At 27.5% G+C, this 12,400-nt stretch overlaps 3 protein-coding genes across 8 annotated transcripts in view; 2 read left to right on the top strand and 1 right to left on the bottom strand.

Moving 5' to 3' along the window:
• Positions 1 to 978, top strand: part of LOC103309110 — a 19,344-nt gene extending 18,366 nt beyond the window's left edge. Inside the window, exon 2 of the mRNA XM_008183778.3 lies at positions 554 to 978. Within this exon, the coding sequence (XP_008182000.1) occupies positions 554 to 864 (311 nt within the window). The 3' untranslated portion in view covers positions 865 to 978. The remainder of the gene's footprint in view (positions 1 to 553) is intronic.
• Positions 979 to 2,785: 1,807 nt separating this feature from the next.
• On the top strand, positions 2,786 to 5,414 carry LOC100162401 (partner of Y14 and mago). Of its 3 annotated transcripts, none has more exons than XM_008183777.3 (3): positions 2,786 to 2,944; positions 3,023 to 3,479; positions 4,228 to 5,414. In XM_008183777.3, the coding sequence occupies exons 2-3, from the start codon at positions 3,169 to 3,171 to the stop codon at positions 4,769 to 4,771; spliced, it is 855 nt and encodes a 284-aa protein (XP_008181999.1). In that variant the 5' UTR covers positions 2,786 to 2,944; positions 3,023 to 3,168; the 3' UTR covers positions 4,772 to 5,414. The 3 variants fall into 3 exon arrangements, with proteins under 3 accessions (XP_008181999.1, XP_008181998.1, XP_001945913.1); XM_008183776.3 differs by having other exon boundaries at positions 2,788 to 2,944; positions 3,007 to 3,479; XM_001945878.3 differs by having other exon boundaries at positions 2,788 to 3,479.
• A 1,999-nt stretch (positions 5,415 to 7,413) lies between these two features.
• On the bottom strand, positions 7,414 to 10,201 carry LOC100164487 (bis(5'-nucleosyl)-tetraphosphatase [asymmetrical]). Of its 4 annotated transcripts, none has more exons than XM_008183774.3 (4): positions 9,191 to 9,344; positions 8,976 to 9,123; positions 8,794 to 8,909; positions 7,414 to 7,744 (listed from the first exon to the last, which is right to left on the bottom strand). In XM_008183774.3, exons 2-4 carry the CDS (start codon positions 9,094 to 9,096, stop codon positions 7,535 to 7,537), a joined length of 447 nt encoding a protein of 148 aa, XP_008181996.1. In that variant the 5' UTR covers positions 9,097 to 9,123; positions 9,191 to 9,344; the 3' UTR covers positions 7,414 to 7,534.
• Positions 10,202 to 12,400: the final 2,199 nt, after the last annotated feature.

Here is a 12,400-nt window from a genome sequence, read left to right as displayed (position 1 = left end):
ATAGTATTTAATACTTTACTACTTAATGTTCAAACATTTAAAATATTGATTTCAATATAATTATTATAATAATAATAAATAATTATGATAAATATACGTATTGTAATTGGAAAAACATTAAAAAAAAAAAAAAACACTGATAACAGTTTGACGTACTACCGTACATTATAATATTATATCGTCTTTGCATGAACGGACGACAGCGACGCGTTTCGCGCGATACGTGGATGACGATTCGCTGAACACGTTGGCTCGAGGCCACAAATATATACGAGAATATACTCTTCTGAGTAATTCATTTTTCATCTTCAATAGTCGTTTACCACGATATCACACACTACAATGTACTTCTTTGACCGCTATATAGAGGTGCTACACAACACTATACAATATAATATTGTGCTGTCGGCCATATCCGGGATTGGTGCTGTACAAAATATGTGTATAATATCAATTAAAAAAATGTTTTCAACCCCCCCGTAAATGCACCACTGTTATTATAGACGTATGCATATTGCATATATACCTTATACATATTTTATATTATTTACAGAACAAGGGAATGAGGTTACTGAAGCTAATTTAGCAAATAAAGACAAAAAACTTCAAGATATGATTAAGAAACATAACTTACAACATATTATTGATGAAAATGAAGCATTGGATATCATGGCTATAGACTATGAAGAAACAATCGTACAACATTTGCAATCTATTGACAATTTGATGAAAAAAACAATTTGTGTTGACGATATAAATAAAGCGTTGACTAACACAAAAGTTGAACTGACTGCAGTGCTACGGCAGCAGATATTGAAAAATAACACTGATAAAATAGGTAGACTTGGCATATATTATAATTAATATTACCTTTATTAATATTAGGTAAGTTCACATGTGCCTATTAGTTAGATAATACTTGGATAATGATATGAATTCAACACAAAGAAAAATTAAATTAAATAATTGCTTATTATATATTTATATGCGTTTTATGTTTAAATAATACACAAATAATTGGTATATTAATTGGATATTTACTTTTTATGTATTTATAATTTTTGGCTGGCCAACACATAACACATTAATTATTATTCCCAAAGACCAAAAATTAAAATCCAAAATATACCCAAAACCTGCAAAATCTTGACGGTATCTACATGTTGATAGTAAGACTACAAAAAGAAGACAATATCTATAGATCTTATTAAAATCTAAAAGTTGGACCGACTTAACAGGAACGCTAAGAACCAATATTTTACAATATTGTGAATTAATTAGCTGGTGAGTACCTAATACATCATAATAGGGTTATAGCCAGTAAAAACTTATCTAAGTACTTAAATTGAATTAAATATATATAGGTAAGTTCCTATATAAGTATGTTGTAGGGACATTATATTTGTTTTGTCATTTATTAGACTAGAAAAAATAAAAATAAAATTATAGGTCATTAAATTTCAAGCCCTCCCCCCTTGAAATAATATTGATTATAATAGGTATAATATTATAAGGATTTTAAATATAATAAGAGGTGGACAAGTTGCCACTCTGCTGTTTAGTAGTTGTTGAGCATGTCATTGTAATGGATGTGTTATATTTAATTCCATACGAAAAATGATTTTGAGTGGACATCCTTAAAAATGAATAAAAATTAAAATATTTTATGGCTAGGTATACAATAATAATTACTCATACTTTCCGGAAAACTTTTTTTGCAATTAAAGGTAGAACAATTTGCGGGGAATCTTTTGTTAAAATTTCTAATGTTAGCTCTGGAAAGAAAAACTTTTATGAATTTCTAATTGAAAACTAATACAAAATTAGAAAAATATTTTCATGGATATAAATAGCTCAAAATGAGTCAAAATAGTTAGTAAAATTTTACCATATGTGGAAAATTATAAAATGAATATTTGGTGTAAATCGTAAATGTCAAGTGTATACGGTTTTGAAATTACAACAAGATATCAAAAATCGATTAATGAGAATTCGTAAGGTACAACACGTGTATAAGTTTAATAATCAGCTATTATCTTATATTACAAAGAAACTCTTCTCCTCATCGTATTATAGTGTATAGATTGCAAATGCAAAATTGCATAAATTAGACGTTAGATTAGAAGCAACATTACCACTATCAGTTTGTCACCAATATAATGATAATAATATAATTTATTATTGTAAATTATCATAATAATTTAGCAAAAGATAAAAACATCTTATGTTTGTAAAAACTTACATTCCTTTTTAAAGTAAGAGCACCAGAAATTTTGGTATGGGCAGCTACCCACCCTGCCCATAGCTAGAACCGCCTTAAAATTTAAATCCTATTGTATGAATACAGTCATATAATATTTGATGCTACGTAAACTTACATATAGCAGTTAACAGGTTAAAAGAAAAATCAATACATATTATTGAAAAAATAGTAAATACAGTGTCCCACCCCTGGATTTTCGAAGATGGACGCCCTTCGCCCTTGTGAGGTATTAATAATACTAATTATTTATTTAGTAGATGGTTAAGCAGCTGCTGGGTAGGTAAATAGATAATAATAACTATTAACTAATAAGGAATGAGAATAATTTATTATTAAGTTGTGAGTCGTGAGTTTAATTTTAATTTTTAATAATTTTAAAAATATCTAGTTCAAACACAGATAAAAAGTTACTAAAAAGTTGATACAAATATATATTTGAAACCTCATTGAAAATAACACCGGTTGGTCACATTGTTGTTGTATACTTGTATCCTTTGTAGCAACGACGGTTTTATGATAAGGTTTTTTTTTTTTTTTTTGAGGTCTGAGAAGCACACGCTACAAGTTTTTGGTTGAAGACTTGAAGTGAAGCATTTGACCAGAAGTGAAGAGCGTGGCGTTTTGTTACAGTAATTTTACTTTACTTTTCAAGTAATTGTAATCTGGTAATTGACAGTATTGGTAAGTAGCAAATGGCCCATCAGTACTTGGACCAAACTTCTGCTATTTTAAAAGACGATAAGGGTTACTTCGTTCCAGCTACACAACGCGCAGACGGCACTTGGCGTAAGGAGAGGCGGCTCAAGGAGAACTATATTCCTCAGGACGAAGTAAAACTTTACGAATCCAAAGGTAAAAAATTTGCTGCCAATAAACCTACATTACCTCCAGGTGCACCTGTTGCAATGGTTGCGGTACCTAAACAACAGCAACAAACCAAAAAAGTTCTCACCGAGAAACAACCCAAACAAGAGAAAATTAAAATGCCTGAAGTACAAAAACAAAAGGAGAAGCCAGTAGAAAAGAAGCCTGAGTTAGAGTCGTCAGGAACTGACCCTGTTAAGCGAGTAAGAAATCTTAAGAAAAAGTTGAAAAATATTGAAGAGTTGGAAGTTAAAGTTTCCGAAGGACATTCTATTGATAATGACCAGCGTAAAAAGATTTCGACCAAAAATGCTGTTTGCAAGGAGATTGCTAGTCTTGAAGCAATTGTGAAGTGAGTAAAAAAAAATTACTAAAAATAATTTATAATTATAAAAAAACTATACCCACAGGCGCAACTAAGGGGAGTTTAGGGGATATTAGCACCCCTAGTTATAAAATAAGCCCCCTCAAAAATGGTTGATATTTAGATAAGCGTCAAAACCTCTGCTTAAGAAAAAACCAAAAGCAGCTTGTCGTCAGTTATCAGACTATCAACTAAACCAATTATGCGCAACAACATACATAACATAACATTATAATATCAATATATTATTTTAAATTTAAATCAGAACAAAACAAATATCTATGTGGAAATGAAATGAAAATCAAATTTTTAATTATGATTTTAAGCCTTACACTATTCAGTATTCACTAATCAGTTCTAAGTTCCAAGATTTTGATATGATACATTTAAAAAATATAATTAAAAATAATATAAATCCAGACAACAAGTTGTCACAAGTAATTTATTGAACTTTTTTTTCTACATTATAACTTACATCAATAATGATATAGGTAGTAATGAAGACTGTATCAATATCAGGTGGTAATCACGCTACCAATTAGTTTTGCCAAGTATTCAACGATATATAGTTATAACTTATAAAACATTTTTGATCAAAATAACCATTACTGTCCCATAATTATAAATGTCCTGGAAATGCAGAGCGTAAGCAATATCTTTTTATTAAAATTGTGCCCATGATTCTACTTACTTATATACCCATTTTCATTGTAAATATTTCTTTTTTGTCTTATAGAATTATGTTTCCTTCGCCTCCTAAACCAACCAAGAAAGAAGGAAAGAAGGATGCTAAGAAAGATAATAAGAAAGACACGTCCAAAAAAGAAACGAAACAAGAGAATAAACCAAACAAGGTTAGTGATAAAAAACCAACCTCAGTATTGACAAATGGTACTCAACCCAAGAAGGTTGAAAAAAAAACAATCCCTCCAGTACAGCAAAATGGTACAGCAGCTATTAAAAAGACTGAAAAGGTCACCAAACCTGAAGTCAAAACAAAAGCTCAACCGAAGACCCAGGCCCAATCTAAAACACCATCTCAATCTAAGACACAAGTCCAACCTAAAACTCAACCCAAAGCAAAGCCCGCTGCACCTGTTATTGAGATTTCAGTTGAAGCTGCTAAAAGAATTAGGAACCTCAAAAAAAAGTTGAAGACCATTGATGAACTGGAACTTAAGGTTGCTCAAGGTGGTAAAATTGATAATGATCAACGTGTGAAGATATCTAAAAAGAGCGAAGTATTGGCAGAAATTCAAGCTCTTGAAAGTGGCAAGTAAAGAGCCTAATTCTTTTGAGTATTACAGAGGTTAACAATTTATTTTTTGTTGGTATATATTATATATATATCTGATTATATTGATTCTGATAAAAAAAAAAATGAAATTTCTGTTTGTTTTGAAAAAGTATTTTTTTTTAAGTTGTGTTCAAACTATTTCAATTTTTTCTTCCTAATTAATATAATTGACAAAAATCAATTAAATAATAACCAAGTTTCATAAAATGTGTTTATATTATTTTTATTACTTCTAATTTATTCTTTTCCTTTATAAAAAAAAATTTGATATCTTCAGACAAATTTTTTTTATACCTATATAAAAATAAGTACTCTAAAATTATACGAGTATTGTACGTGTGTATGTATTAATATCAAGAGACTTATTCTTGAGTACCATTGAAATATACTTGAAATTCAATGCTATTACAAAAAGAAAGTATTATGTATTGCAATGTTTTTTTTAATTTAATTTAATTTAAAAAAAAGTGTATAGTAAAATTTTACTAAATTTTACTAAATTTTAATAAGGCTATCTAATTTCATGTTTTATTTGATTTCCTGATCATATGTACAAGTATAAATTAATTTTATTTTCTGGAATATTGCATTATTTGATTATAATATATAAAAAATATTTTTGATGGGATGTAACATTCTTATTTTTATTGAAATAATTTATCATACAGTGACTGTTTTTTTAAACTACTTGCAATAAAGTTTCTGACTTATTGTATAAACTGCATTTGGTTTTATAATTTAAATTACTCTGTTAATAAACATACTATTGATGTATATTGTGTGTCTATGAAAGTTTTATTATTTTGTAGTTGAATAGGTATTTTAATATCTCTAATGAAGATTGTTAAATAATTGAATGGTTCAAAAATACCTAATGATAAAATAAAATAATAAAGTAATTAATTTCTCAATATATAAAGTATATTATATATTTTATGAAATTGTCTATTAAAATTATTTTAATAATTATTTCAGATTGATGTATAAATGAATAGCTATAATTTTTGTCAAAACTAAGAGCCAAAATGTATTTTTTTAACCAATGTAATTGATTAATTATTATTTATTAATTTTATTGACAAACGTTAATTCTATTTTAACCAGGGCTTGGAACCTTTGAAATGATTTTTTCGGTTTCAGTTCCAATTCGGGTCTTCAAAAAAATAAAAATTCGGTACCGGTTCTAAAAATTACAGATTTAAGTTTTACTTTTAACGAGACTGAAATATAATTTATTTTACTTATAAATTTTATTCTAGAGTAGACATTAAAAATTAGTAATTTTTGTGGTTTAAAAGACAAAATGTATAGTTTATTTTTCATGTAAAATTCAATGCAATAAAAAATTAAAATAACCTTATGAACAATTATATTCGTATTTAAAAAACAGGTTGACTAATCAGTATACATTTACAACCAGATTTTATGAACCAACTATTATTATTTAATATGTATTACCTGCCTAAATTTATTAAATAATTAAATAAAACTAGAAGGAACCAAAAAAACGGTCTTCTAACAATTATTGGTTCCAATAACGTTTTAGGTTCCTAAGAAAATTAAAAAAGGATTCAGTATAGTTCCAATTCCAATATTTTCAATAGGTTCCAGTTAAATAAAATACCGGTATTTTAATTTCCCTAGCCCTGATTTTAACCACTAATATATCAAAATATTTAAATAGTCAAATTTCTATTTGTATAATAGCCTGCCAATAGTTATTGTATTTGAATTTTTATAATTGACATCAGAATTTAAATCGTAACCGGGCGGCAATAAAAATAAAAGTCTAAAGCACTGAATATAGTGGCTTCAATACTATTTTTAATTGCTTTCATATACCTATTTTATTTGTATCTAAGTATCTAAATTGTACCAATATAATATAATACTGGAATCAAACTTAAAATGTAGAACATATTTATTCTTATACATAAATTTAAGATAATTTGAAATATTTATATACTATCTTAAATTGTTGTGTTAAGAAACTTTAATTTAATTTAAAAATTAAATTTAGATTGGTATGGTTGATTATTATAAACAGATCGGCATAACAATGCCTCCAAAATGAATTTGAACTCAACTAATAATTTTTTTTCCTTAAATCTAGCACATTGGATTGTGCAAAAATTATTTTAAATTTAATATATTTTAATATTTTATGTAATATGTACAAATTTAGAATTTTTCTTATGTCAATGATTTAAGAAAACATAGGTAATAGGTAACATTACAGCCCATTCCCTGCCAGCAGCGTATCTAGAATTTTTTCACAGCGGGGGGAGGATATGAATATTTTAATAGACATTCATTATAACATATTATAATATGTATATTATTATATACACATTGTATTGTGTACAAAATTTGGTTTCCGGGGAGATATGACCCCCTATAGATACGCCAATGCTCCCTACACAATATTTCAGACCTAGTTGTGCCAATATAGATACTTATAGTATACAATAATATGTAATATTCCCACTTGGGGATTATATACACGTAATGTGTCTCAAAAGGAGTCAACATATATGTGTACCATTCCTATATATAAATAATATAAAATAATAAACTTATTATAAATGTAATAAAAGGTATTATAAAAATATAAAAATGTATATGTAATATCGCTACACATAAACTATACATTTATATTTAATTTATTTAATAACATATAAATGTTATTTGATAATTAATTTTGAAGCAATATAATTTATTAACAACAAAAAATAATTATAAAAATCTATTTGACATTAGTTTTAATTAAATAATTTTCACAGTCATCAAATAATTCTTGCATTTCAGGATATGCAGCCACTTGTTTAGCTTCTATAAGAGGTAACCATTTGTAATCCTGATGTTCATTAGACAACACTACTGGTGTATCGGGATTAATTAAACGAGCTAACCAATAAGTGACTTGTTTGGAAAATGGTTTATCTTTTGGATCATACTGTAAAAAATAAAATAATTCATATTGAGTCAACTAAACCAAAATCAAAATAATAATGCATGATATAAAAAAAAAATAAGCACTTAATTTGCACATTTTGGAAAATACATTTTTCATGTATATGTTGCACAAAATTCAGGTCTTTATTTAAAATATTAAATTAGTCCTAGCATGGGTTTTTTTTATCTTAACAAATTAAATACCAAGAACTGAAATTATAATAAAAAGAGAAAATTATTATAACAATAATAAACAATATTGTAAGAATGTTTTACATCACTGGTTCTATCAACACCTTTCAAATTAAAATAATGGTTTAATTTGTGCATAGTTCATATAAATGATATAGATATTACTTATAATTTATAACGGACACAGGCACTCAGCCAAATTTAGAATCTATTTTTAATTTATTTTTTATTCAAAATTGTTATGGATTTTGTATTCATGAAATATTAATCAGGTATAACCTTAAATTATATTTATATACACACATTACATATCTATAAGTTTATATAAAAATATGAAACACAAGTTTAACTTTTTTTCAAAGTATGTTATAGTATTTCACCTAATCGATAGTGTACCTTATATGTCTTGTAGTAAATTGTAAATGGTATGCTATTTAATATTTATAAATGTGTAATATAATATTTAGAAATATTCTTAACACATTGATTGTGTATGTCTTTTTGCAGTTCTAAGCGCGTATAATAAAATTATGAACAATAGTCTTCTAGGAATAACAGGAAGACATTTCTCCTATGGTCTCCTATGGTCTTAAGTCCAAACTTAGTATGAATACATATATATTTTAAAACACGTGTTTAGTATATGTTAAATAATAATAAAATAACATTCAGCCACGGGTAAGGAATAATAAACCATTCACTTCAAATATATATTGGACGTCAAATGGCACCAACGCGTTGTTAACATAAAGGGTTGTTTAGCCTATAGATGATGAAGATTGTAACAACTATAATTATTAACCAAAGAACACAGAAAACCACGTTACTAGCCACAAAACAACTAATTAATAATTATACCTTTAACACTTTTTCAAAATTATGATCAACACAAAGGTCTTTCAGTTTAATACCGGCTTCTTCATCAGTTTCTCGAATAGCTGCATCCATGTTGGATTCATTTTCCTCTAAGTGACCTAAAATTAATGTAAGTCAATATATTAAACAATTAGATGAATCATGTTTAGTTGCTGAATGTACACCTTTTGGTGGTGTCCAATGATAGTTTGCATAGGAAGCTTGCATAAGTAAGTATTCAATTATTTCATCACAGTTTTTTCTATAAACTACAAATCCAGCAGCTTTTTTTACAACCTTGGACATGGTCTTACTTTTAAGTTTTATCAAATTCTTAAATTATTATAATACACCTAATTAAAAATGTTTAATGGTTTAATAATTTATAGAAACAACTAACAAGATTTTTACGTATTTTGATGGTTGAATCACAGAAAAGATTAAATTTGTTTCCGTGGTTGAATGTTCAAAAGCTCCTTATATTTTTTTGTAACTAACTTAAAATTAAAATATTAAGTACTAATTTTATTATTCTTAAAAACGTTTAATTTTATACATAAAAGCACAGAATAAAAGTAAATATAAATAAATAAATAATTATCTATGACCTATGTACTTATTCCACAGATATAAAATATTTTTTATAAAGTATTTTATATCTGTGACTTATTCAATGATAAGAAACAAATTAAAGATAACGGTAATCTAACTGTGGTATCAGTTGGGATTGGGGTCCAAAAACGACTATTTTGTATCCTCATTGACATCTACATAGTCATCTATTATAGTCACGCTGAATTTAACCATATTTTTTTCTTTGGATTATTCATCGACTTACAAGCACGATTTAAGATATACTATACAAGCAAATAACCACACGAGCTTATCATATGATTAGGCCTGTGAACGTTTAGTAAAATGGCTCCCTGAACAATTTTACAAAATGTAGTTAGGGGGACAACATTTTAATTTATCAATCCATTTATAAAACAAATTTTTAACCAATTAACCATAAAAGTATTTTATTGAATTTCTATTTAATTAATAATATAGATTCAACACGTCATAAAACATTAATTATATTAAATTTATTAAAACATTAGTTTTCAAATAAAAATTGTAAATTTCTTTTTTTAACACCAAATATATTTATTATTTGTTCTATATATTCATTCTTTTTATCTTCAATTTTTTCCCTATGTACACTTATCTTACATAATCCATCAAGTCTATCTTCACTCATTGTAGATCTTGTCCATGTCTTTACTCTTCGTAATGTACTAAATGATCGTTCTACAGTGCATGTCGTAAGTGGCAATGTAAAATATATTATAATACCTTTCTTGACGGCAGGAAAAAATTCACACTCCTTTAACAATTTTGTATAATCTACCATTGTATCGTTTATAAATGATTGTGATTTTAATTTCCAACAATCATACCAAATTAAACCGTTAACTTTTATATTAGGTATTTTAAAATTTATTTTCAGGTATTCATGTCGTATGCGGCGGTCTACCGACCGTTTCTACACGTCATATGCGGTCTACCGCACATTTGTCGTCTACCACGCATGCGGTCTACCACATGGTTAAAAATATGAATGAATACATAAATGTATGAATTACAATATATTTATTAATGTAGAATTTCAATATAATATTTAATAATACAGATATATAAAAATATGCATTATAATTCGTTATAAAATGTAGGTAAATTTAATTAGTATATGTAATAAAAACTAATTGACAAAAATGTAAAAATATATAGGAATATGCATTATAATTCATTATAAAATGTAGGTAAATTTAATTAGTATATGTATTAAAAACTAATTGACAAAAAATGTAAAAATATATAGGAATACGCATTAATAAATTTAAATTAGGTACAATATAATTTCACATCTCTTAAAAAACAATCAAATGTGTTGTCATTCTTGTTTTTTAGACGCCACCATTGTTCCGCCAAATACGAGGGCAGCAATGATGGAGATGTACTATGCATTTTTTTAATAATTCGAAGTTTTAGACTTCCCCATAAACTTTCAATGCGTTGTGTGTGCGCACCACTGGTGGGATCGACAAAAAATTGGGAATGATTGACGGTTTTATGTATGTATCCTTTATTTTCTATCGTCTCTTTTTTCTACAATAAAGTATCTTGCATCAATAACACCATTTTCATCTTTTTTACACATACCAAACACCCATGGACCAGTTAGATTTTTACCATAATTTCTATTATTAAAATCAGGTTCTTCTTCGTCGCTCAACTCGTTTACATCAATATTTTCAGGAGCAATATCAACCCCCAATAATCGTCCTCTGTTGTACTTTCTTTTACCACGCATTAAGGATTCATCGACTTGAACAATAGTATTTATACCCCCCATTTTACTTCTTTTTTCAAAAGCAGCTATTGGTATGTCACGGCATAAATTCATCTAGTCAGTCACTGTGTGATTTCCACGCCCCGTTAATTTTATTATAGTACTTTGTGGTATTTCAAAACACCAATAATATGATAATTCTAAAATTTGTGACAACGATAGACCACTATTGCATTGACCATTTTTATCAGTATACCTACGTGAAAAACGTGTTACCTTTACGGACGGATTGAGTTCTTTGACAGCCTTTCTTTGTGCATCGTATCACTGTTCGTTCTTTTCCTCTTTCTTTGCGAGTATAGAATTTAGTTTGCGATCCACAGTGAACACAAGGAGGAGTGCCGATTTCAATAAGTCCTCTTTCCTTTAAAAAATCTATGGTATTTTCTTCCGATTGAACAATAGCATAAAAATGTTTGGCTAACATAATGCTTAATGAAATATGAATAATGTATCAAGTACAACGGCACAAACTCAACTGTAACTGATTTTCTCATACGTATATGATTATTGCTATATTGTATTAACCGATATTAGATTAACCTATATTGCTATAAATCGTTAAGATAAAGCTTAAGAATTTGGTAATTCTAAAATAAATATGGTACGAGAATAGTTGTCCCGCGCTAAACAGTTTTTGCTATCGCCGTCGGATAAATGGGAATGACCTAATATATATATAGATGCGCTACAGTAGACCGCATATGACGTGTAGAAACATACATGGTAGACGACAAGTGTGCGGTAGACCGCATACGACATGAATACCGATTTTCAATATCTTGAAGTATGTTAATATATTCATTTTTTTGTAGTTTAGCCATTTCATTTGGAAGCAACCAACATAATTTAAATGGAGTCTCATTATTTTCATTAAATCTATTATTTAACGAGCTAATAATTGAGTCTAAATATGGTATAAAATATAAATATAGATACTCTGTAATAATCTTTGATAGAATCATTTGATAAACAATTATGATTTGATCGTTGACTCTGATGGTTTGTTCTTCGAGGTATTTTAAGTATAAAATCTAAGCTATTTGCAACTTTAGTGATTTCCTCAAAAATTGTATTAAAATACTCTATGCTGTTTTCTCTATGTTTAGTTAATATACCAAGAAAGTTCAGTTTTAACAAATTTGTGAACAGAGTGAAGATTAACACTTGTACCTTGTAATTTGGTTCACAACTGATTCTAGAATAGAAGAGTAA

This window comes from Acyrthosiphon pisum, chromosome A1, assembly GCF_005508785.2.
Source record: "Acyrthosiphon pisum isolate AL4f chromosome A1, pea_aphid_22Mar2018_4r6ur, whole genome shotgun sequence".
NCBI lineage: Eukaryota > Metazoa > Arthropoda > Insecta > Hemiptera > Aphididae > Acyrthosiphon > Acyrthosiphon pisum.
Note: the sequence above shows the minus strand (reverse complement) of the source record. Positions and strands in the feature narration are given on the sequence as shown.